This window comes from Lonchura striata, chromosome 6, assembly GCF_050655825.1.
Source record: "Lonchura striata isolate lonStrDom1 chromosome 6, ASM5065582v1, whole genome shotgun sequence".
In the NCBI taxonomy this organism is placed as follows: domain Eukaryota; kingdom Metazoa; phylum Chordata; class Aves; order Passeriformes; family Estrildidae; genus Lonchura; species Lonchura striata.
In genome coordinates, this window is record NC_140708.1 from 2413033 (window position 1) to 2433720 (window position 20688).

General features: G+C 48.4%; 1 protein-coding gene across 36 annotated transcripts in view; it reads right to left on the reverse strand.

The window, feature by feature from the left end:
• COL13A1 (collagen type XIII alpha 1 chain) overlaps positions 1-20560 on the reverse strand; it is a 59981-nt gene extending 39421 nt beyond the window's left edge. For 29 of the 36 annotated variants that reach the window (XR_014956360.1, XR_014956379.1, XR_014956375.1 and 26 more), the window contains exons 1-14: positions 20461-20560; positions 19811-19837; positions 18024-18074; positions 14293-14328; positions 12794-12820; positions 11970-11996; positions 10875-10901; positions 10743-10769; positions 10441-10467; positions 6616-6681; positions 3036-3143; positions 2542-2583; positions 1696-1722; positions 933-968 (exon numbers count right to left, since the gene is read on the reverse strand). Coding sequence is in view for 16 of the 36 variants with exons in the window: in XM_085583791.1 (XP_085439917.1) it covers positions 933-968; positions 1696-1722; positions 2542-2583; positions 3036-3143; positions 6616-6681; positions 10441-10467; positions 10743-10769; positions 10875-10901; positions 11970-11996; positions 12794-12820; positions 14293-14328; positions 18024-18074; positions 19811-19837; positions 20461-20481 (549 nt within the window). In the remaining 20 variants the exon portion in view is untranslated. Of the gene's footprint in view, positions 1-932; positions 969-1695; positions 1723-2541; positions 2584-3035; positions 3144-6615; positions 6682-8354; positions 8412-10440; positions 10468-10742; positions 10770-10874; positions 10902-11969; positions 11997-12793; positions 12821-14292; positions 14329-18023; positions 18075-19810; positions 19838-20460 lie in introns of all 36 variants that reach the window. The other 7 variants (XR_014956376.1, XR_014956361.1, XM_085583796.1 and 4 more) reach the window with 2 other exon arrangements.
• Positions 20561-20688: the final 128 nt, after the last annotated feature.

Consider the following 20688-nt stretch of genomic DNA (forward strand, 5'->3'; position numbering starts at 1 on the left):
AAAGCCTTGGACTCATCCTTCAAGATCAGTGTGGGCTCTTGGCTCAGCGGTGACGAGCCAGACAAGTTGTTTCATGTAAGAGCAGCTGGTAGGAGAGGCCCTCGCTGTGAGGTCGCTGCCGAGAGCCGCCCGCCCTGCGCACAGGGAACAGGACGGGCTCCTAATGGAAAACCCGACGGTTTGCTGGGAGAAGGGGCAATAAATCCTGTCTGTCTGCAGGAGTGGGCTGTGGTCTGCAGGGGCTGTAATTTCCACTTCCTGACACAACAAAAACTTCTCCATTTATGCAGAGCTAATTAAAAAGCTCTCAGGTCTTGCCATTTTGCTTGCAGAGCAGCCATAAAGCAACTTGGAGATAACAGGGGACACAGGATTCCTTCCTGCTAGGAAAATTCACCTTCCCCTTCTCCAGCTGCCATCTCTTTAGCAGTATCTCTTCATTCCCTCTCTCCCGTTTGATCTTCCTTTGTGTCTTTCCCCTGTGTCTCTTCATTACACCCTCTGGGTTTGACAGCCCTGCTGTTAATCAGCTGCTGCTGAAGGCATTAGGGCATTGCCAGCTTCTGTCTTTTAACCCAGAGCAGGATTGACTCTTTGCTGTATCCCAGAGAGCAACAGCCATGGATCTGACCCTTTTCAGCCTCCATTTGGGTTTGGATGCATAAGAAATGCATTTCAGCCTGGAAGTGGGTGTAGAGAGGCACACACACACGGGGGGGTACTTTTTCCATAGCTGCTGGAGAGTTAAAGGTAACTCTGGGCCCAGGCTCTCTTTACACAGGTGACAGCAGGGAACCTGTGGGACTGTTGCAAAGCCAACAGGAGCAGAGCTCCACAGGAGGCTCCAGCACAGTCCACAGATTTCCAGCCATGATTCCAGAAAGCATCAGTGCACTTAATTCATTTAACAACAGTGGATCTTCCCTCCTTACCTTTCTGCCAGGGTATCCCTGAATCCCAGCGTCTCCCTGCAAAAGGCAAAAAGACAAAAGAAAGTGAGGTTTGGCCTGAGAGGGACACATCTCTGCCCTTTTCCCTGGGTATTGCTGGGATGGGAGAGCATTCCATGGGGAAAATTTGCCTTTTGTTCAGTGATCCCAGTGAGCTGTCCCTTCTGACCCACAGGCCAGCATTACCTGCACTGGGCTAAGCCCTAGCAGGAAAGCCATGGCACACAAGTAACATGTGTCAGCTCTGTGCCCCAACTCCATTGTTCCAATCTCCTCACCCAGGCTACATATCTCAGATAAAAACAAATTAGGCTGGGTGGCTGCAGCTGAAAAACAACAACAACAACCCCCTCCCTTGCACTTTGGCAAGTGAATAAATGGGAAACTGTGGCAGAGTTAACAATAGCATTGCAAAATCCATTCCTGAAGCACTGGGAAATGCTTTGAGAATGGAAGAAGCCAATAAAGCTGTGTGTGGCAAACAATTTTGCAAGATGGGCTGATGAGGCGTGCCTGGCTCAGTCAAGATGCAGCTCAGACGTGTCGCCTGGATGAAACCCATGAGTCAGCACACGGGCCGGGCCCCAGAGCAGTGCTGAGCTGGGTTAGAAATCCTTCTCAGCTGTTTGATGTAACCTCTTTTACCCCTCCTCCAACCATCAAAATGTACACATCTGTCCTTATCAGGAGAGTCCATCTCTGCTCATCATCTTTCTACACCTCTAAGTGAGGTGAGATGTCTCACCTTTGGTCCAGGAGGCCCAGGTAAGCCCTGTGGATAAAATCAAAACAGACACTGGGGTTGGAAATTGCAGACATTACATGGACAGCAGGGTGATGGAGGGATGCTGGCTGGTTTGATTTGAAATACCCCTTAGAGATTTGTACTGGTGAGCTCAAATATTTCCCATCTATCATGTAGATATCTTAGTCCATACACTTAAACAAACTTATGCACATAGTGCTCTATCCCCCAGGTTTGTTCTTGCTGAATTTGAAGACTAAAAAGCTGCTTTGCCTTATGCATTATGCTTCAGAATCTTTTCTGTTTCTCTGGCTTGCTTCGGGAACTTGTTCCCGCCCACTGCAGCTCTGGAGTAAATCAAGCATTTGCAGCTTCCTCTGGCAAGCTAAACAGAGAGAATATATTAACAAACAAACCACTTGTGTCTCTAAATGAGAAATAACCAAACAATTTACCTGATATGAACCATAAAGCATACCAGACATGTGTGTGTAAATATAAATAAACAAAGTATCTATGCAGGAGCTGCCTATGAGCAGGCAGGAAAGGAAAACTACTCTAGATATGCTCTGATGCCTCTGCCACCTGCTTTGGCAATTCAGGTGTTTAGCCATCCTGTCCTTGGCTCCTCAGAGAGAGATCTCTCAGAGAGGAAATGAGGTTGCTGACCCCTGTATTGTGTGTGGAGAGATACATTTGCCTCCAGAGATGAGAGTTGTTTTTCCTGCTAGCAGGCCTTGAAAACTCTTGGAGATGGAAGCTGCTTTAATTCCCAGTGGCTACAGAGTCAGCATGCCACGTTTGCCCCTGCAGCTCCCAGGAACGGAGCTGGATTCTTGTACCCACCTTCCCATCTCTGCCAGGCTTTCCAGGTTCTCCTGCTCTGCCCTGTTGCAAGAGAGAGGTACATTAGGAGCACTTTCTGTCCCCTGCCTGCCATTCAGCAATGGTATTATTTTATAAATAGTGCTTCTGCTCCCACCCTCCTCAGCTGCTTGCTAGGACAGGGACAGGACTTCAAAGGGGTGGCAGGGAGCACAACAATTACACCCCACACATTACTTCCTCCCCGGGGCCATCTGCAGGGGCTGAGGAGGGGGAAATGAGCCTGCTGTCACTCACTGTGTGTCCAGATAGCAGCAGCGCCCAGTTCACATCCCTGCCTTTCCTCTCACTCCCCTCTTTCCCCAGAACTTCTTCCTCTCCACACATCCACTTTCTCTGCAAGCTTCCTGTCCGTGGCTATCTCACCTTCACTAAAAGAAACAGTGCCCAGAGGAAACAGCCTGTGCCCTAGGGGACGGGGAAGCAGAAGGATTTCGGCTTTGGTAAGGACTTACAGGGGGTCCAATTGGTCCAGGACGTCCTGGGATTCCTTCAGGTCCAGCGGGCCCTGGTGGACCAGGGGGCCCCGGGGGACCTTGGATCCCCGCCTGTCCTTGTTCACCCTGCAGTTTGTAAAACAAGAGTTACCAGCAGGCAGAGCAAACCTTTCACACCATCAACCTAAGGGCACAAGGCAGGCCAGCCTGACTGAAGCAGAGGAGATAGAAGCAAGTCCCAGGTTACTGCCAGGAGAAGTTTCCAAGAGTGATGGAGAGCCCTGCTGAGGACAGCTGGGCTGCCTGGGAAGCAGGAGCCAGCACCTAATGGTTTGCAAAGGTATTAGAGCTCCCTTCTAGAGGGATCTATTGATAACAAAGCAGTCCAAAGAGACCTTTTTCTTCACTGAGTCAGCCAAGTAAAATTTATGTGTTGAAGATCAACATCTTTTGAGTCTCTGAGGAGGCTTTCCAAAGCATTTGACAGTCACATGCGAAGCAAAGCCTCCCGTGACAACATTGGCACTTCCAGGCAGAGCCACAGTGTCTTACCTCACCCAGTTTTCCCCCCATACTATATTTGTTGGACAACACTCCCTCTGTTTTGCCAAGGACCAAAAGTAGAAATGCCACAAACCCAAAAGAAAATAACACAATCATCATGGCATTCCTGGAGCCCACCCAAGGCAGCCCATATACACCAGGCAGAGCCTGTTTTTCTAAAATTTAGCAAGGCAGTGCATGCTGAGCCACCTGCCATTTTCAGCTCTCTGAGATGGAGCCGTTTGAGCCAGTTCCTCCCCAGGCCCCTCAGTAGCCACTCAGTGGCTGTGGCTCATGCCTCAGCAATGTCATCTGGCCCAAAGGGCCTGGACGTGGCACCAAGCGGCACTGAGGAGACAGTGGGTTGGAAGCACCATGTTTGAATACCAGACTGCTGATCTGTAATTGATGAATCCAGCGAGCTCCTAGGGCACTGCGGCACCTGTGCTAAGCTGTTCAGTTTTTAAACTCACCTCCCATGATAAAGTACCACAACACCTTACTGCTAGTGATCCAATTTAAATCTGAAAAACTTCCCTTGGTGGATCCATGGGATGCTAGAAACCAAACAAGGCTGTATCTCAGTTAAAATCAGTGGGTGTGCAGTTGGGTCTCCACTGCATTTATCCTCTCTACAGCCTTATGCACTGGAGGAAAATGCATGAAATCTGTCCGCTGTGCTCCTACCAAGTTTATCCTGGCTGCCTTTAGTAAAACATGCAGATACAGGGATGTTTGCTTTATTTAGAATGATAAATGAAAATAATAAGCTGCAAATTTCATCCTTTCTGCCATGAGCTCTGTTTAAAAGAAAATTTCCAAGACGTGGGCCAGGCTCACGAGAAGCTCGGTCATATGTGGAGCAACAGCCCTTTTCCTGTGCCTCGCTGCCCAACCCGCAGCCCACGCTGGGAAGCCTGCAGGGCCAGACAGGAGGGGTGCCCTTGCTTCTCCCCATTTTTAGAGTGGATCTTCCTGTGACCCTTGCAAGGGAATGCAAGTTCCTTCCTAAGCCTCCTTATCCTCCATACTCAGTGTTATTCAATTATCCTGTAAATGGTCTCATAGCTTTTAAATATGGAAGGTAATTTGGATCTAATGAAGATGTGGGGAGGACACTGGAATATATTTCTAGATTTCCTCTTGCCTTAACCTCTCATTCCAGAGGAAAATACCTTCCTCCCACCGCATCTTATAATATCCCCAGCATGGGTGCACCATGGGAAGGCAAAGGGGGCTTTACCCATCTTACTTTGGCTCTCTCTCTATTCCCACCTCAGCTACTCTCTGCCAGCCCAGTCCATGCTCTGAATTTAGGGCACTAAAATGCAGCATGGTGCTGGAACGGGGTGCTGGAGGGGACAGGGAGCTGGGCAGAGCAGGAGCCCTGCCCCAGCACAGGGAGTGGCTGGAAGGAGCTCACCCAAAGTCCTGTTTGCATCACCCTCACTTTGCTGTCTTGGGCACAGCAGGCTTTGTTTAGACAAGTGCCCATCCTTGCAGATCTCTAAACACACGAGGTGTTATTACCACATCATTACAGTCTCATTAATGCGTTCAGCACAAAAGGACCCCCACAGAGCTAAATGGACAGTAAGTGGATACAGTAAGTGGGAGATCAGGTGTCATTTCCCTCAGTTGTCATTCTATATTTTTAGCTGCCAACTGGAACTATTTTTCAATTCTTTTAAACACTCATCAGCCACCCTGACTGCACTCCACCAATGCAATGCTTGCTCAGCCACCTCACTGAGGACTCCACTCAGCCCATGCTTCAGCTAAGCCCCAGCCTTGGTCCAAACACTCCTCCTGATGTGCTCAGACTAGCAGCAGGATTTTCCTCTCTTCTAGGTGCTGGTGCTAACATCCATTTTGCAGCCTCACTTTTTTTCTTAGTACTCACACACTGAGCTCCTGGAATTGCCTGGTGCTGTCAGACCCGTAGGAGCAGACCACACCCTGTTGCATTCAGAGACTAAATACAGCAAAGGCAAAACGGATCACGGCAAAACTCTCCGGTGAAGTTTTCCTCTGTGAACAGAGGGAATTTGCAGCCCTGGCTGACGACAGGATGTAGGGCAGCTATTCAAGTTTCCCACTTCATCCTGGAAAGGAACTTCAGCTTTCAAAGCCTTCCCAAGAGGTCAGTCCTTGGCCTGGCTCTCCAGACTGTCACTTTGAAGGGCAAACAGTGCAATCCATGGGGCTCTGTGTGGTGTGAGTGCTGAATCGATAGAAACTGAACTGAAACCACAGGCTCAAGTGGGAAGATCAGGATTTGTCCAGAGCTGGGCAAGGACCAGGCACCTCATGGTAAAGGTTTCTTGTATCGTTCAGCTCCCTGCTGGCATCGACTGTCTAGACAGGCAGCAGGGTGACAAAACCCAGCCACTTAATAAAGAGTACCCAGCACACTTCAGAGGAGTAATTGCAGCAGTTTGTCCACACAGGAAAGCTAATCCCAATTGATGGAATGAGGGAGCATAAAGTGGGCTCATTAAAAGCCACATGAACTCTGACTATGGACACTTATTCACTATTCATATATCCATAATTCACTTTATTAATTCATTCCCAAAATAAACTAAACATGAATTATGGCCCTGGAAACCAAAATAAATGTGTTTACACAAAGATTTAATGAAACCATTCTAAGAGCTTATTTAAACACATTTCCCCAAGTGCCTCAGACTAGACTAGCCCTAAGAAGCATTTGCCTATTCATTCATCTCAGTTAAATTTCACAGACCTTAGATGAATTTCAACAAGAGGCTTCCAACCTCTTCTGGAGATTGAATATGCAGGAACTGACTCCTTAAGGGAGGAGGCTGCTTGTCAACAGCCCCAAGAACAGCTTCATGGCCCATTTCTTTTAGTTCAAAAATCTGGCTTCACTGCATTTCTTTTTAGCAACATTATCACATGAAAGATTTCCTCCACTTTAAAGCCTGAAACTCTTGGAAAGCCCTCTGTAGGGGAAGAAAGACAGGTAGCAAAGCTGATTAATTGCAAGCATTGGGATAAGCTCAGAAACAGGCAACAAGGAGAAGTCTACCTGGAAAGTGCGTCTCTTTATGACCGGAGGTGGAGCCAGCCGCACTGAATTGAGGAGAGGCAGCAGCTGAAGAAGATCAAACCAGGAGGTCGCAGGGCAAAGGAGGCCATTAGGGCACCGAGAGTCAGAGAGCAGCCAGGGGAGAGAACAGAGAAGAGGGGAACAGAGAGACTGCCGTGAAAATGAAGCCCAGCAGGAGAGCGGCGCGGGGCGGGCGCAGCACAGGTACCTGCTGGCAGACCTCTGAGCTCCTCCGTGCTGCTCACAGGGGCACCCACCAGGGGCCAGCCTGGCAGGGGTGGGGTGCCCACTCACCATCACAATGCCCCCACTGCACAGAGCTTTCACAGCTCCCTCTGCTCAGAAACAGAACTTAGCCAGGGGATTTCTGACTCAGCTCTGATCTCCTTAGAATTGCTCACTGCAAGACATCCCTCAATGACTCTGCTAGGGTGTCCAGCAATGCGACTGTTTTTCTTAACTTATCATCATCAGACTTGGGGCAAGTGTCAGAATTACAATTTTTCCAAGTTTTCCAAGTGCAGTTTTCTAGCTCTCTTACAGGAAACCCAGTGTATCTCCAGGCTCACCCCTCCTCCAGGTGTGGAAGGGAGCAGAGAAAGCTATAGCTGGGGTCAGCAGAGAGGTCCTGCCCCGGTTCACTTAACTTGGCAGACACAACCACCATGGCCAAGGGACAAGACCAGGCCTTGGAGCTGGACACCTAAACAGGGCATTGCCCTGGAAACCTGCACTTTGTTTTTCCTTGCTCCACAGTATCATCACCTTCTGACTGCTTATAGCCAGGAATGCTGCCTTAGGGCACAAACCTGACCCGGACACACAGAAATCAAATGCACTAAAGCTCAGGAGCATTTGTTCATCCTTTTGCTGTATCTAGTTTCCACTTGCATGCACACTGCTGTCACCCTGGCACCCACCATGTCGGCTCCAGGCCCAGGAATGCTGCTCTGGTCTGATCCACTTTCCTGCTCCTATCAGTTTTCCATTGAAGCTGCTCTTGATTTACATAGGGAGAGGCGATAGAGCCTTTCTGTGCTTGGGCACAAAAACGTGTCCATGTGTGACATTTCCCCATGTGAGCTGTGCACTCAGATCCCAGAGGTGTGCCCACAGGTGTCCCACAGAAACCACAGACTTTCAAGGAGTACATTTTATTCCCTTTAAACATTGTACTTCATGTGTGCAGTGAAAGCAATGATCCAGTCCTGTTGCAAAGAGAAGCAGAAACCCAATTTTGCAGCATCATGATCAGGTGGTTGGGTTCGAATGCACTGATCCAGACAGCCACAAACTATCACTCCAAAAGCAGTGCTGCTGGAAATTCAGCTGGGCTGATTTTACCCAAAGGCAACCTCCCCTTTCTAAAAGGCAGTGCAGGAGGCCTCTTAGCTCAGGAGAGCCAGCTAAGCTGGCTTTGCCTGGCTGCTTAAGTGCTGAAGGGTATATGAAATATTATACAGCTTACAGGGAAGCTGATGGAGGATGCTGGAAAGGATAAGGAGGAAAATGGAGAGAACCAGTCCTGAAAACAGGCAAGACAAGACCCTCCAATGGATTCAAGTGAGAAGAAATCTGAAGGCACTTCTACCCAGCTCCTGCCCTGCCCCCTCTGTGTTCCAATGGGAAGTTTTTTCAGAAGGCAGTGTGCAATATTGGATCTGCACTCTCAAGTCTTTGCACCAGGACTGGGTCCCCTCAGACCACTACCCACAAACCTTCAGCGTAAGGATCTGGTTAGAGCGCAGGGCTGCAAGTGTGGTACTTAGGTATTCCTGGGGAACAGGGAACACACACGAGACAAACGGGGTCAGTCAGACAAACAGCATTTCTGAGAGCAAATGTAGCACAGCTGGTCTCCCCATTTCCCTGAATGGCACTTTGCAGCAGCTTGACTGGCCCTCTCACCCTGAATGGGCAGCCCCAATGCCTGGGCTCATCTCTCACTGCAGTGCAGGCCACACAGACTCATATAGACAAAAAAATAGGAAACTGCAACAAGAGCAAACACACATACCCTAACCTTGTATTTCCTTCCTAAGAAAACAAATACAAAACAAAACTGAAACATCATCCCCCGTTTGTCAGGATGCTGGTTTTCATTTCCTCACCCAGAGCATCTGACAAAGAACCTTATCAAACAGAAAAGCAAGAATAAATTGCAATTCGGTCAGCAATGTCACATTTTTGCAACACGGCCCATCCTAATTTTCATTCAGGGAGGAACAAAGTACTGCACCTCTGCTGGCTGGTCTGTGCCTCCGGCTCCCTGAACTTGCAGTTCAGGACAGCCTGTCCTTGAGTTGATCGGAGGACAGTCACCCTTCCCGTGAGCATGTCTCCACCTTGAACAACTCATAGGCTTTTTATAATGTTGAGCTTGGTGCCTCATGAGACCAAAAGTATCTCCATGAGAGGCAAGGAAACACTGCCAGGATGTGAGGCTTTGCACCTACCATTTTCCCGCTGTCAGAGCCCTGTAGCTCACCAGCCACCCTACAACCCTGACCCACCAAACCAGTGTGCTCTGCCCCCAGGCCTGGCCCAGGCTATTTCCAGGGATGCAACAGCTCCCTGCCCAGTGCCACTGCTTTTCACCTTGAGCACTGGGGACAGTCAGAGACAAGGGCTGTAACAGGAATTCAGGGCACTGCTCGGGTGACCAGTATTGTTGGCTTCTTTTTAACATAACAATCTAGTGAGCCGGCTCACTAAATAAACACAGCTGACCGGCTGTTATTGCACGGGGGACTGGCACTTCCCCACGGCCCCCTTCTCCCTTGCTGCCAGACGAGCTCACTCTCCAGTGGCTCTGCTGCTCCAACCCTGCTCCCTCTGGGCCAGGAACCAGAGCCCAGCTGATTATCCGGAGGACCATCAAAAATAAACAGAAAGCTCTTAAGCTTGTCTCCCTGTACACCCAGATTACAAATTCCAGTCACTTCATATGATGTCGTTCCAATGCATTTCCAGTGGATTTTCAGCACTCTGGTTGTTTTTAGAACTGGTTAAATCCCCTCAAACCCCATGATGTTCTCTCTCCATTCTTGGCTGCAGCACATGCTGACCAGGCCAAGACGAAGGGGCAGGTGGGGCAATATCCTGGCTTTCATCAAACAGTTGCTGGCATCAACCATCACGCTCAGCCTCTTCCTTGCAGGGAGAAAGTCCACCAGGCTTGGGGACCAGCACGGGGACCAACTCACTGGGGACCTGATAGAGCACCACGGCCAGGCAGTGCATGGCTACCCTCAGGCAGGGAGCATAACCCTTCCCTTTGTCTCTCTATGCAGGGATGACACCAGCATGACTGAGAAGAAAAAGGGAGGAATGATGATAGAGTTTTCCCCAAGTCTTCAAACCCCACAGTGCTCCAGGCCACACAACCAGAGCAGAGGCTGTGGAAGCAGCACGGAGCCAGTGCAGCAGCTCAAGGCATGAGTGGGTGACTTCTACTCCTCCAGAAACCCCAGGATTCACTGGGTTGTGGGCTGAGGTAGTGGACCTTCCCCTCTCCAGCACAAAGCACAGGAGGGTCTCCAGGAAGCAGAACTGACAGCAGCTATCTAGGGGTCAACTCTGGTGGGCAGGAACAGACAGACCGGAGAACCAACATCCCTCCTGGAAAACCTTATCTGCTGCTTTTCTGCGAAACACATCAATCAGCCAAGCACTGCCCCGGGGGCCCAGATGACGAATCTTGTTAATGGAACAATCTCTACTTCCCACAAAAAGCCATTCAGACGAAAGAGGATTAACATGCAGGAAGGCACGGGACAGAGGATAATAACGCTAATGACTTACCCTGTGCGGGTACTCTGCACACTGACCCTGTGAAAGAAGGGGATTAAAAAGGAAAGGGTTTAAACCACAGAGGCGACCAAAATAGGCACGCAGGGTCAGATCCAGAAGGAGTAAACCATTGTGACTGTATCAAACTCAGTGCAGCTATGCCAATTTGCACCTGATAAGCACCCTGCCTCCTGTCCTCATCCCTTGAGCCCTCTGCTCTTGGTACCCCTCATTCACAGTCAGATCAAGCAGCACCAAGTCCACCAACTCCCTTCCTCTATTTTAACTTTTAACAAGGCCCCCATTGAAATTACCTTCTCTCCTTTTTGTCCTGGGGGTCCCTATAAGACAAAAGTGACCAAAAAAGCCTCAGTAAATGAAGGAATTCAGTGAATGCAAGGGGAAAGGGATTAGGGTGAGAGATGGGATAGAGATGAAATACTTACAGGTTGTCCCCTGGGACCTGCAACACCCTTTAAAGAAACATAGAATTTAACATGGGATGATTTTCCATTTACAGAGAGAAAAAGACAATGTATGGAGTAGATGAAAAACTGAGCTTTTAAAAAAAGTTGTGAAGAAAAGTCCCAAGAGAGATCCGGGTTCCCTTTGTTACTCTGGAGGAGTGAAAAATACACACATGCTCTGGCTGCACCACCGGGGGGGGGGAAATATTAAAGGGAGAGGGGGAAAAATCATCAGGAAAACACACCCTTATTGTTCCCAGGACCTCAGCTGACAGCGCGTCTCCTCAGCCGAGGCTCTGGGATGGAACCAGAAGCAGCCAGGACTGAAGCCTGAGCTGGGATTGTGCAACAGGGGAGTGGGGAGGGGATCTTCAACATGTGCTTGCCAGAGGGCTATACACTCTGGCTCAAAAAACAGAATTACAGAATTAGCAGAAGAAAACATTCAACACTTCAGTGAGTGAAGGTGACTACAGAGCCTCTCTCTTGATCTCTTGACATACTCATATCTGGGATTTCATAATTAGAGATGTCAAGAGGAGCAAGACACCATTTGGGCTTCCATAAAGTGCAGTCTAAGTTTATCATTTTCAACCAAAAGAGTTTTAGTATGATACACATATGAAACAGAGCTTCAAGTGGGGGCGGGGGGGGGGGGGTAAACCACATTTAATACAAAAAATACTCTTGTTGTTGTTGTTGTTAGATAAGTTGAAAGCTGCCAGATGAGTTTTCAGAAATCTTTCCATCAACTTTTACTTGTCCTATGAGGCCAACCACAAAAAATGTCAGCTCCCAGAATATATTTAAAAAACATAATTGCTAAGTGCAAGGAAAACACATCCCATGCATAACTAGAGGGTTGCTGTTGTGGCACAATGAATGTGCAAGCCATAATGCAAAAATTACAGACACACATCCCAGCACTGCTACTATGAAGTTACAGAATTAGGGATGCAGCTAGTTCATCAGCTGAGGTAGGATTGCTACCCTGCCCATGAGCTTGTTTCCAGCTGAGGCACAACATCATTGCAAACCAACCCATCACCCGCAGACAAACATATGTATTTTTACCATCTCTCCCTTCTGTCCAGGATGCCCCTGCAAAAGAAAGGAAACACACATCAGCTTTGGCCACTGCAGACTCTAGATGATGTTGATTTAACAACTTCTGCTGAGTGAAGTGTGTGTCCCCAGAGCAGTACAAGAAAGGTGCAGTCGCATTTTTCTTGGGGGTGAAGTTCCTTATGGCAAAAACAGGATCCTGCTGCATGAAATTAGAAGCCAGAGGTATGTGCTACCAGCTCCTTCTCCATTACAGCACTGGAGGAGTGTGTAGGGAAGCTGGATGCATGGCTGTTACATGGAGCTATGGGTTTCATGTCCACTGGCTTCATGGAGAAGTAGCTTGTTTGTGCCCAGCTCTGAAGGATGGGAAGAACTTGGGTTTCTACTGCAAATCTCTAAGGACAGCATGGAGGTCTCACAGAGGTCTTTAGGATCCTTCCCTCCTCTACTGCAGCTCTTTTCAGCATGACAGCAAAGAGAAGGAAGCTGTTGGCTAAGGCAGAGGGCTGATACCTCGGGGATCTGCTCTGCCTGTCTGATTCTGGGTGGGACTGCCTGCTAAGGCTGTCTTTGCAGCAGCCAGGCTGCTGCACTTGTGAACTGCTATTTTACAGATTTACCTAGAAAGGAATAGGCCATACTCTGCCTTCCCTAAGCTCCTGACTCCTGCATCTCCTCCTGCTTGCCAACCTCCTAATTTTCTTTTAATCCATGCATGTGCATGACATTGCAAAATAATCCCCCTCTAAACACACGGTATAACACAGAGGCTGCAGCACAGTGGAACCTAGCAGGAGGCAGGGCAGAAGCCTGTAGAGTTCTTTGCTCACCGGTTTGCCGTCCAAGCCAATAGGGCCCTGAAATAAAAGAGGAAAAATTATAAGAAATGCTTTCCCAGTGTGTCTGTCCATCTGCCCCAGGAAGAACTATGTGCCACAAGACTGCATAGGCTGGGGTGATATGAGGTGACTCCTTGCCCTCCTGTCCAGTCCTGGCAGGTCCCTGGCCCACTGAGTACCAGCCCAGATTTCAAACTGCTTCAGCAGGGACTTGCTCACTGTCAGGACCTTCCAGCAGCAATTGATTAATAGGCAATTTGAAAAAAAAAAAAAAAAAAAAAAAAAAAAAAAAAAAAAAAAAAAAAATCTCGGAATTAAAAATTCTACAGTGTTCAGTAAACTAGCTGAATATCAGTAGTTTTCTCAAGACTTTGATTTAAAAAGGCACCCACCTTTGGGGGAAGAGGAATTTTTGCGAATGATAGAATAATAAAAGTGTCTCAGGGAAGGGGTGACATACAGCTCAGCACATGCTGAAGGTACTGTTTGATGAGAAACAGGCTCCACAGAGCTGTCCCACCCAGCACTTTCTCATGAGCTGGGCTGATTTGTTTTCTGCTCCTCCAAAAGCCAAAGACCACAAGGGCCTGGAGAGATCTGCTTCTCCTCAGCTCAGGGGCAGCTCACAGCCCCCCTTGTCACAAGGTGCAGAGCTGTGGAGCCCAGTCAGACAGGGGGAGACTGCCAATTCCTCCCATTTTCCAGGCATGAGAGTCCCCCCTGCAGACCTGCTCTGGCACGTCCAGTGTCCTAGAGCAGCAGCTGAGCTGCCTGGCAGGAGCAGGGATGTGGGGGGTGTTTGTGTTTGCCTCAGGCTTCCTAGCTGTCCAGGATAAATGCATATGAATCAATAGCAACTGTTGGAGCTCTTCAGCAGCCTCAGTGCTTCAGAGAGTGCTGCCAGCAACTCTAGGATTGAAATGAAATTTGCTTTGCCCTCTCCTGGGCATTATCTCTGTTCCCTCACAACTGTGCTGGAGAAGAATTCCCCCTTATGTCCTTTCCCTTTGGCATGACCAGGGGGTTCAGCCTAGCACAGTCCCCAGCTGACCCTCAATAGGCCAGGCCTTTTTTGGATCCCAGGCACTTGCTACTATTGCAATACCACCTAAAAGCTGAATTAAAGTTGGAATTTCCCCTATCTAGGGGTTGTTTTCTTTGTTTGGGTTAGGGGTATCTCTTAGTATGGTATTCTTTTACCAGCTATATAACTATGTTATTTTAACACTTGGGGCTTTTTTATTTAATTAATTTCCTTTCAGAGTTGTGTGGTTTGGTTTAGTAGGTTGTTTGGGTTTTTTTTATCCCTAAGTATCATTTAAAAGAAAAACAAAAGTAGCAGAAAAACAAATTAAGAAAAAATTGCTTTTTCCAGTGGTATCAGATCAGGTCACTGGTTCCAGGAAGAAATGATGAGATAAAGCAAGCACTTATGAGGCTTCCTAGTAGTATCACACATCCGTACCTCATAAATTAAGAGTTACACTTACCGGGAATCCAGGAAAACCTCTTGTTCCAGGCTGTCCCTGGGAAGGATGAAACAGACACAGCAGTTTAGAAGAATTGAAATGAATTTTGATGGATCCTAAGACCTCTCTACAGAGCCTTTTCTCCAGCCTCTGACCAATTTTCCTACAACTATCCGAAAAGATACCAAATTCCCCTCCAAGGGGAAAGTGTCTTGGGAAGGAGGGGAAATCTCTCATCCCCACTCAAATTTGTACAGGGCCAAGAAAATGCTGGAGCAGCTCCAGTTTGGATTGCAAGCAGTTTCCTTGAAGTTTCTACATTAATTAAATGGGTGTCCCTAGCCCATATGTTAGGCTTTCGGAGTATATTCCAGAGGCTGAGCTCATCTTATGGCAGTTCTTGCTGCCATAAACCTGAGATGTTTAATGCAGGGTGCTGTTCTGTGCAAGACAAGCCTTGCAGATCACTGGTGTCTAAATACAACCATCCCTCTCCTCCTCCTCCACTCATATCCCAGCTCATTAATTTTCCTCAGAAATAATTCTGGAGATTATTTTTTTCTTCTTCTTCTGTTTTATTTTTATTTGCATCCTCTGAGAGCTAAGACAAAAAGGAGAGTTAGGCTGTGTGATGAGAGGAACATGAGCACCATGACTTTTCCCCCTGCTCCTTCCTGGCTAGCTAGCTATGGCTACCAGTTTGGGATCAGGTACAGCAAACACTGGCTTGGGATGTGTTTGGCAGCTTCTTCATCTCCTACTTAAGAACAACAAAGAGACAAAATGTCCTGGCTGTTAAATTTTTGTAGTTCTTCAATTTTTGAGGCCTGTGACAAAGTCACAGTTACCATAGCTTTGTTGGTATCCAGGAAAGATACTACTTCATTTAAGGATTTTTCAATCTGTTTTCCTAAAAAAAGGTCAGGAAGCATATGGTCCATCTGGCCCAGACTTCAGCAGATCTTGAAGCACTCTCATGTAGATAGAAACAGCCGGATGAGGTAAATCCTGTGCCACGCTCATCAGCTGACCACTGTGGCATCTTGCCTACCCTGAAAGCCATGCTCTGTTGCCAAAATGCCCAGCTTCCTTATGTTCTCTCATTCTGGGGGAAAAATGCTTTCTTCAGCAATTTGAACTACCATGGCTGGACTGCTGGAGCCCCACAGGGGTTTCCTAGGATAAAGCTGGGCATAAACAGGGCACATCTCTGCCTTAATTAGCGTGATCCCATGTGGTGCTGAGGGAAGGAAAAGGCAAGGAGGAGATGGGGCTCCTGGGCTGTGAGGTTGAGGTTTGCCACAGTAAAGCAATAACAATCCTTGGGGAAACCTCAGAGTTGCACTGATAGGGAAAACCTTCACCTCCAGGTAACATCTCCAGCCACCCTCTGTCTGCAGAGACTCAGAGAGGGTTTACTCCTATGGAGGATGAGCCCAAACAGCCTCTTTGCAGGGTGTGAGGGATGCCCTCACCACAGAATCCCTCACGTCGCACTGTAGAGTTCTGGTTTTCTACACGGTGTTAGCAGAACCTAATCACATCTGCACTATTTCTTTAGTTCTGCAAAGTTGAACTTGGTCAGCTTTGCTTTGCAAGATACACACAAAACCACCTGGCCCTGTTGGCCAGTGACCAGGTGGGAAGATAGGCTATAAATTAAAGGATCTGTCCACCGCTGGCTTCTGAAAAGGCAAGAAGCAAGAAGAGCCTAGCCAGAATTCTGGTTCCCTGTTGAACACCTCCCTGACAAAAAGTGCTAAAAAAAGAATTAGGGAGAAAACCTGGAAATGGTGCAATTTGGCTTCCTCTGTAGACTACAGACTGCTGCTTCTTTCTCCTTGGAGGACAGCAGAATGATTTGCACGGTATCACGCCAAGACAACAGTTCAGCAGCAAGCAATTCCAAGAGACTGTTTTTGTTGGGTGGCTGGTTTTCCTTGTCTCCTTTTTAAAATGTTGATTGTATGAAGTATGTAATCCTGGGAGCTGCCAAATCATGGAGACCATCTGTTTCTGCCACTATCGGTGCACTGTCCCTCTCTGGCCAGGAGTTAAGCAGCTCTGAGCTCAGGCAAAAACTTTAACCTCCAAACAAAAATCTGGAAACTATTTGTATCCCACATCTTCCCGAATGGCCCCTTGGCCAGGGTTTCCGTGTTTGTCTTCAGTGCTCAGCCATCCTTTTGACCTATCACCAGCTCCCCAGGAAACTGGATCATCTTCACAGTAGGCTTTGCAGGGGGAAGGTGTGGAGTTGGGCCAGTCCTGGCACCTCAGGGCTTTCATTAGTGTAGGCAAAACCCCATTTTAGATACCATTTGCCATCTAATTTTTCTGCTGCTTTAAAGATGCAACGTGTTCTGCACTTTCCCAAACAGCAGCAAAGGCAGCAGCACCAAAGCAGACAAAACTGTCATGCAGCCCAGACACGTGTCCTTCAAAAAACGGTCTCCTTTGCAGGACCTACGAGGACAGGACCTGATGGCTTTTCTCTCTGATTAATGTAATTATACTGTTCAGAAGACTGAGAGCCAGAGCTTGTGAGAAACAGCAAAAGCAACGGGGCACTTACCCTCCAAAATCTGCTGTTTGTGGAGCAGGGTGGTCTTGCTCAGACCTTGGCTTGAGAGACTTGCCAGCTTCTCTTCCTTGCCTGGACACGTGGCCAGGGACCATCTGCTAGGCATAAAGCACTTGGGGAGACCCATTTGGGCTTTGGTTCTGTCGCTTCTCAAACTCCAGCATCCCTGGCAGGTGGGCCTGGGGACCAGCAAAGCTGTTTTTTATTAGAAACACTTGTCATGGGGCTTTTGGGAAGTTAATTGGAAAGCCAGATGTAGCCAAGTGTTCGCACTGCCTGGGTCTCTCTCACTTGACCTCGGCTGTGAAACAAAGGTTGCCAGCAGCCCATCCTCTCTGCAGGTCAAGGACGGTGCTCTTCACAGGTTAATCAAAATCGGAAGTGCCCACTGGGAGGGAGAGAATTGAATCTCCAGGTCTTTTTTCATGGAAATCTCTGATGGAGGCTGTGCAGGGATAAAGTGGAGAGGTCTGGCTGCACTCGCACAAAAGCAGAGGCTTGATGGCTGAACCACAGTGCAAGAAGCATCCAGCATTTAGGGCACATAAACACTCCAACCCCTCATCTTGCTCTTTTTTTATGACCTGGTCATTGCAAGAAGCTTTGTCTAGGAGACTCGTTGCACCTTGTAGAGACACTTTTACTGGACGAGGGTGCAAAATCCTGCCTTTTCTCAGCCAGGTAAGTGGTAACCATGCTGGCAAAGAGCTTCCAAGATTTTGGGTACATGACAAAGACCTCTGAACTACCCTTTGTGAGCTCCCCAGTTACTGGCTTAGCTCTGATCCTGCCTGTCAGTAAAATCAGGGGGCATGTTCCCTGCTGATTAAACCAAAGGCTGAAATTAGTTAGGCAAAGGGCAACTTTTCTCCAAAATTGATAGCAGCCCTGTTGCACAAAGGAAGTATGCTTCTTCCTTTTAAAAACAGGACTTTGGTTTCCTTGCCAAGGGAAGGCTTCCTCATTTGTTCTGGAATATGAGCTATAATTTCATTATATATAGTATATAATAGCAGTATAAAACCAAGGCTAACTCAGTATGGGAACCACATTATACAGGATCTTTGCTCTTTCCAGCTGATGCTAAGTCTTAATGCCCCTCCTATGCCTTTCCCAGTAACTTGCCCACATCCTGCATCAGACAAAAATAGAGAGAAAAGCTACTTACGGGTGGACCGCGGGGCCCGATGACGGACATGCCAGCTTCTCCTGGAGCACCCTGCAGAGAGACAAAGCAGAAGAAAAGGTGTGAGAACAAGGAGAAGAAAACACAAAGACAACTATATTCCTGTCAAGACTGCCGAGTAAATGAGGGTGCCTTAGGTGTGAGATCTTCAGGGCTTATGGGGCAGTTACTGTTCTGCCTCCCCCAGCTCCTGCTTGACACTTTGGGAGAAAAGATGTCCTTGAGAGCTGCTCAGATGTGCCAGAAAATGGAAGCTGCACAGCAAGAAGAAGTATAAACACATAAAACACCTTCTGGCAAAACAGAGGTTCTGCCCCATTGCAAGTGTGAAAGATGGCTTGAAACCCTTTATGTTTCCTTCCTGAGAGTTCCAGGAGGGTTACGTCCTGCAGAAGAAAGAAAAAGAGGGATGTGCTGGGCTCCAGGGAAATGGGAGCTGCAGGCAGCTTATTTGGCTGCCTCCAGAAATGCCTCGCTTGCATACTTTCAGCTCAGTTGAGACATGGATGAAAACAAAGCAAAGTGCTTGCTGGAAAAGGAAACAGCTGCCTCTCCAACTCCTAGCCACCCACAGTGTGTGATGGGCAGGACATGTCACTCTCTTTGGAAACACGGTGTATTCCTGAGAGGCAGCTCCAGAAGTGCCCATGGCTGAGGAACTTTGGGACAGAGCATCCCATAAACCAAGCAGCCTGCAAGAAAGCAAAGCACTCTGCAAAACAAAGCTATGGACTGCCAAAGACTTAGGGCTCTCAGGGAGGCCTCTGGGGCAGCAGGAGCAAGTAGGAGTGATTTTTTTTTTCCATTGTTTGTTTGTATCTATCTGCTGTCCCTTCATGAAAACTTTGGCCAGAAACAAATGCAAGGAAATGCAGAGAAAAAAGCAGAATGGCTTTGGGTGAGAAATTCTGGTCTGTTGGATGTTGGTTGGCTCCAATGAGCAAACAGTGAATATAAGCACAAAGAATCTCCATCCTACTTTCCCCTTCTATGTGGTGTTTATCCCTCTATTATGAAGAGGCACAAATGGGTCTGGTATGGTACTGCAGAGATGACCTTCCTTGTCATGCAAATATGCATACCTTTCTTAATTTCTACATAGTGTTATTAAATTATTCACAAATCCCAAACACCTCCATTTCCCTGCTCTCACAGGTGGGAGGTACTCACAGCTCTGGGGCAATTATGCTAACACTGAAATGCCAAACACTTCAAAACAGGGGCCAGCAGTCGGATAGCTTTGTAAACCAGCACTTCTTTGTGGGTACAAATCTTAACTCACTGAGCAGCAAACAGTCTGTGAGATGGTGTCCCACAGACCATCAGCTTTCCTCAGCAGGAAGAGGTCCCACCATGTCAGAAATAGGAGCATGCCATGCCACTTTTATTTCTTGCTCCCACCTGCACCAGGGATCAGGCTAACCTGGGAGGGAGAGGGGAGCTGCAGGTTGGTTGGGGCAAGCAGAGCTGCCAAAGGGTGTAGAAAGTCAATGGTTAAAATCCAGGAAGCCTTGAAGGAAGTCCTGCATGTGCCCACTGGCTCTTATGCTGTTAGTAAATTGTCATAAACAAGAAACACAGCATCTTTAGAGGCTGACTGGCCTGGAAGGAATTCGGGAAATATACTTGCACTGACACAGAAGATGGGCAGCCCAGGGCTGTGGAGGCCCAAAGCTGGCTGCAGTGGCCATGACTGTGACAGGGGAGCTTGGGCTGGCCCTAAAAGAGGACAGTTTGGGGGTGCTACAGGCTACAAGGAGCTGACTCACCTTCTCTCCAGATTGCCCTTTTAGTCCCTGGGCCAGTGGCAGCCGTCACAGCCACATGCAAGGGGGGCAGGGAAGAGAGAGAAAGGAGAGAGAGACAAACACAGGCGTCAGCGGCAAAGGCACACTCTGCCGCCCCACAACCCTGGCCATGGGGCTGGGATGAGCAGGGTGGCCTCAGCTCCTGCCCCGGTCCTTATCCCCATCCTTACCATGGGATGCCCAAGCAAGGAGCAGCTCCAAAATACAGCACTCAGCCAGGCAGGGGATGGCCCCCTTTGCACAGGGCAGAGTTATTTGGAAGGGGCAGCTGCCAGTGGCAAGCAGGGGTGCAGGTTAGGAAACCCAGGGTTAGCAAGCCCAGCTGGCGCACAAGGTGGCAGCAGGAGACACCCAAACCAGGGGATGCTGAACCAGAAGAGGGCCTGGATAGTACAGCAGGTGAAATGGAAACACCTCCCCAGCATGTATGTGGCTTGCAGGGCTGGTCACCCTGCTGAGACCAGGGGAGCCCCTCAGGTGTGAGGTTCAGGGAGAATAGTTTTGCTCAAATTGACAAGGATTATCCTGAAAGCCACCCTCCCCCACCCCCAAATCCTGGGGGTTGGAAGAAAATGGGAACAATAAGGCACACAAAAGAGGGTTTGACTTACCGGCCGCCCAGGGATTCCCATCGCACCTTTGTCCCCCTGGCAATTAAGGCAAAAATCAGAGGGAATCGGTAACTGGCCAAAAGCAAGGTTATAAAACAGCACAACTGAACTAAGCCACAGCAGCAGCTTCACACTGTGGTGCAAGTGTCCAGGGAATTTGACAGGGAGAGAGGGAAAGTTAAAGAGTAAAATGTGTTTACACGTGCCCTAATCTGTCTTTAGAATGCG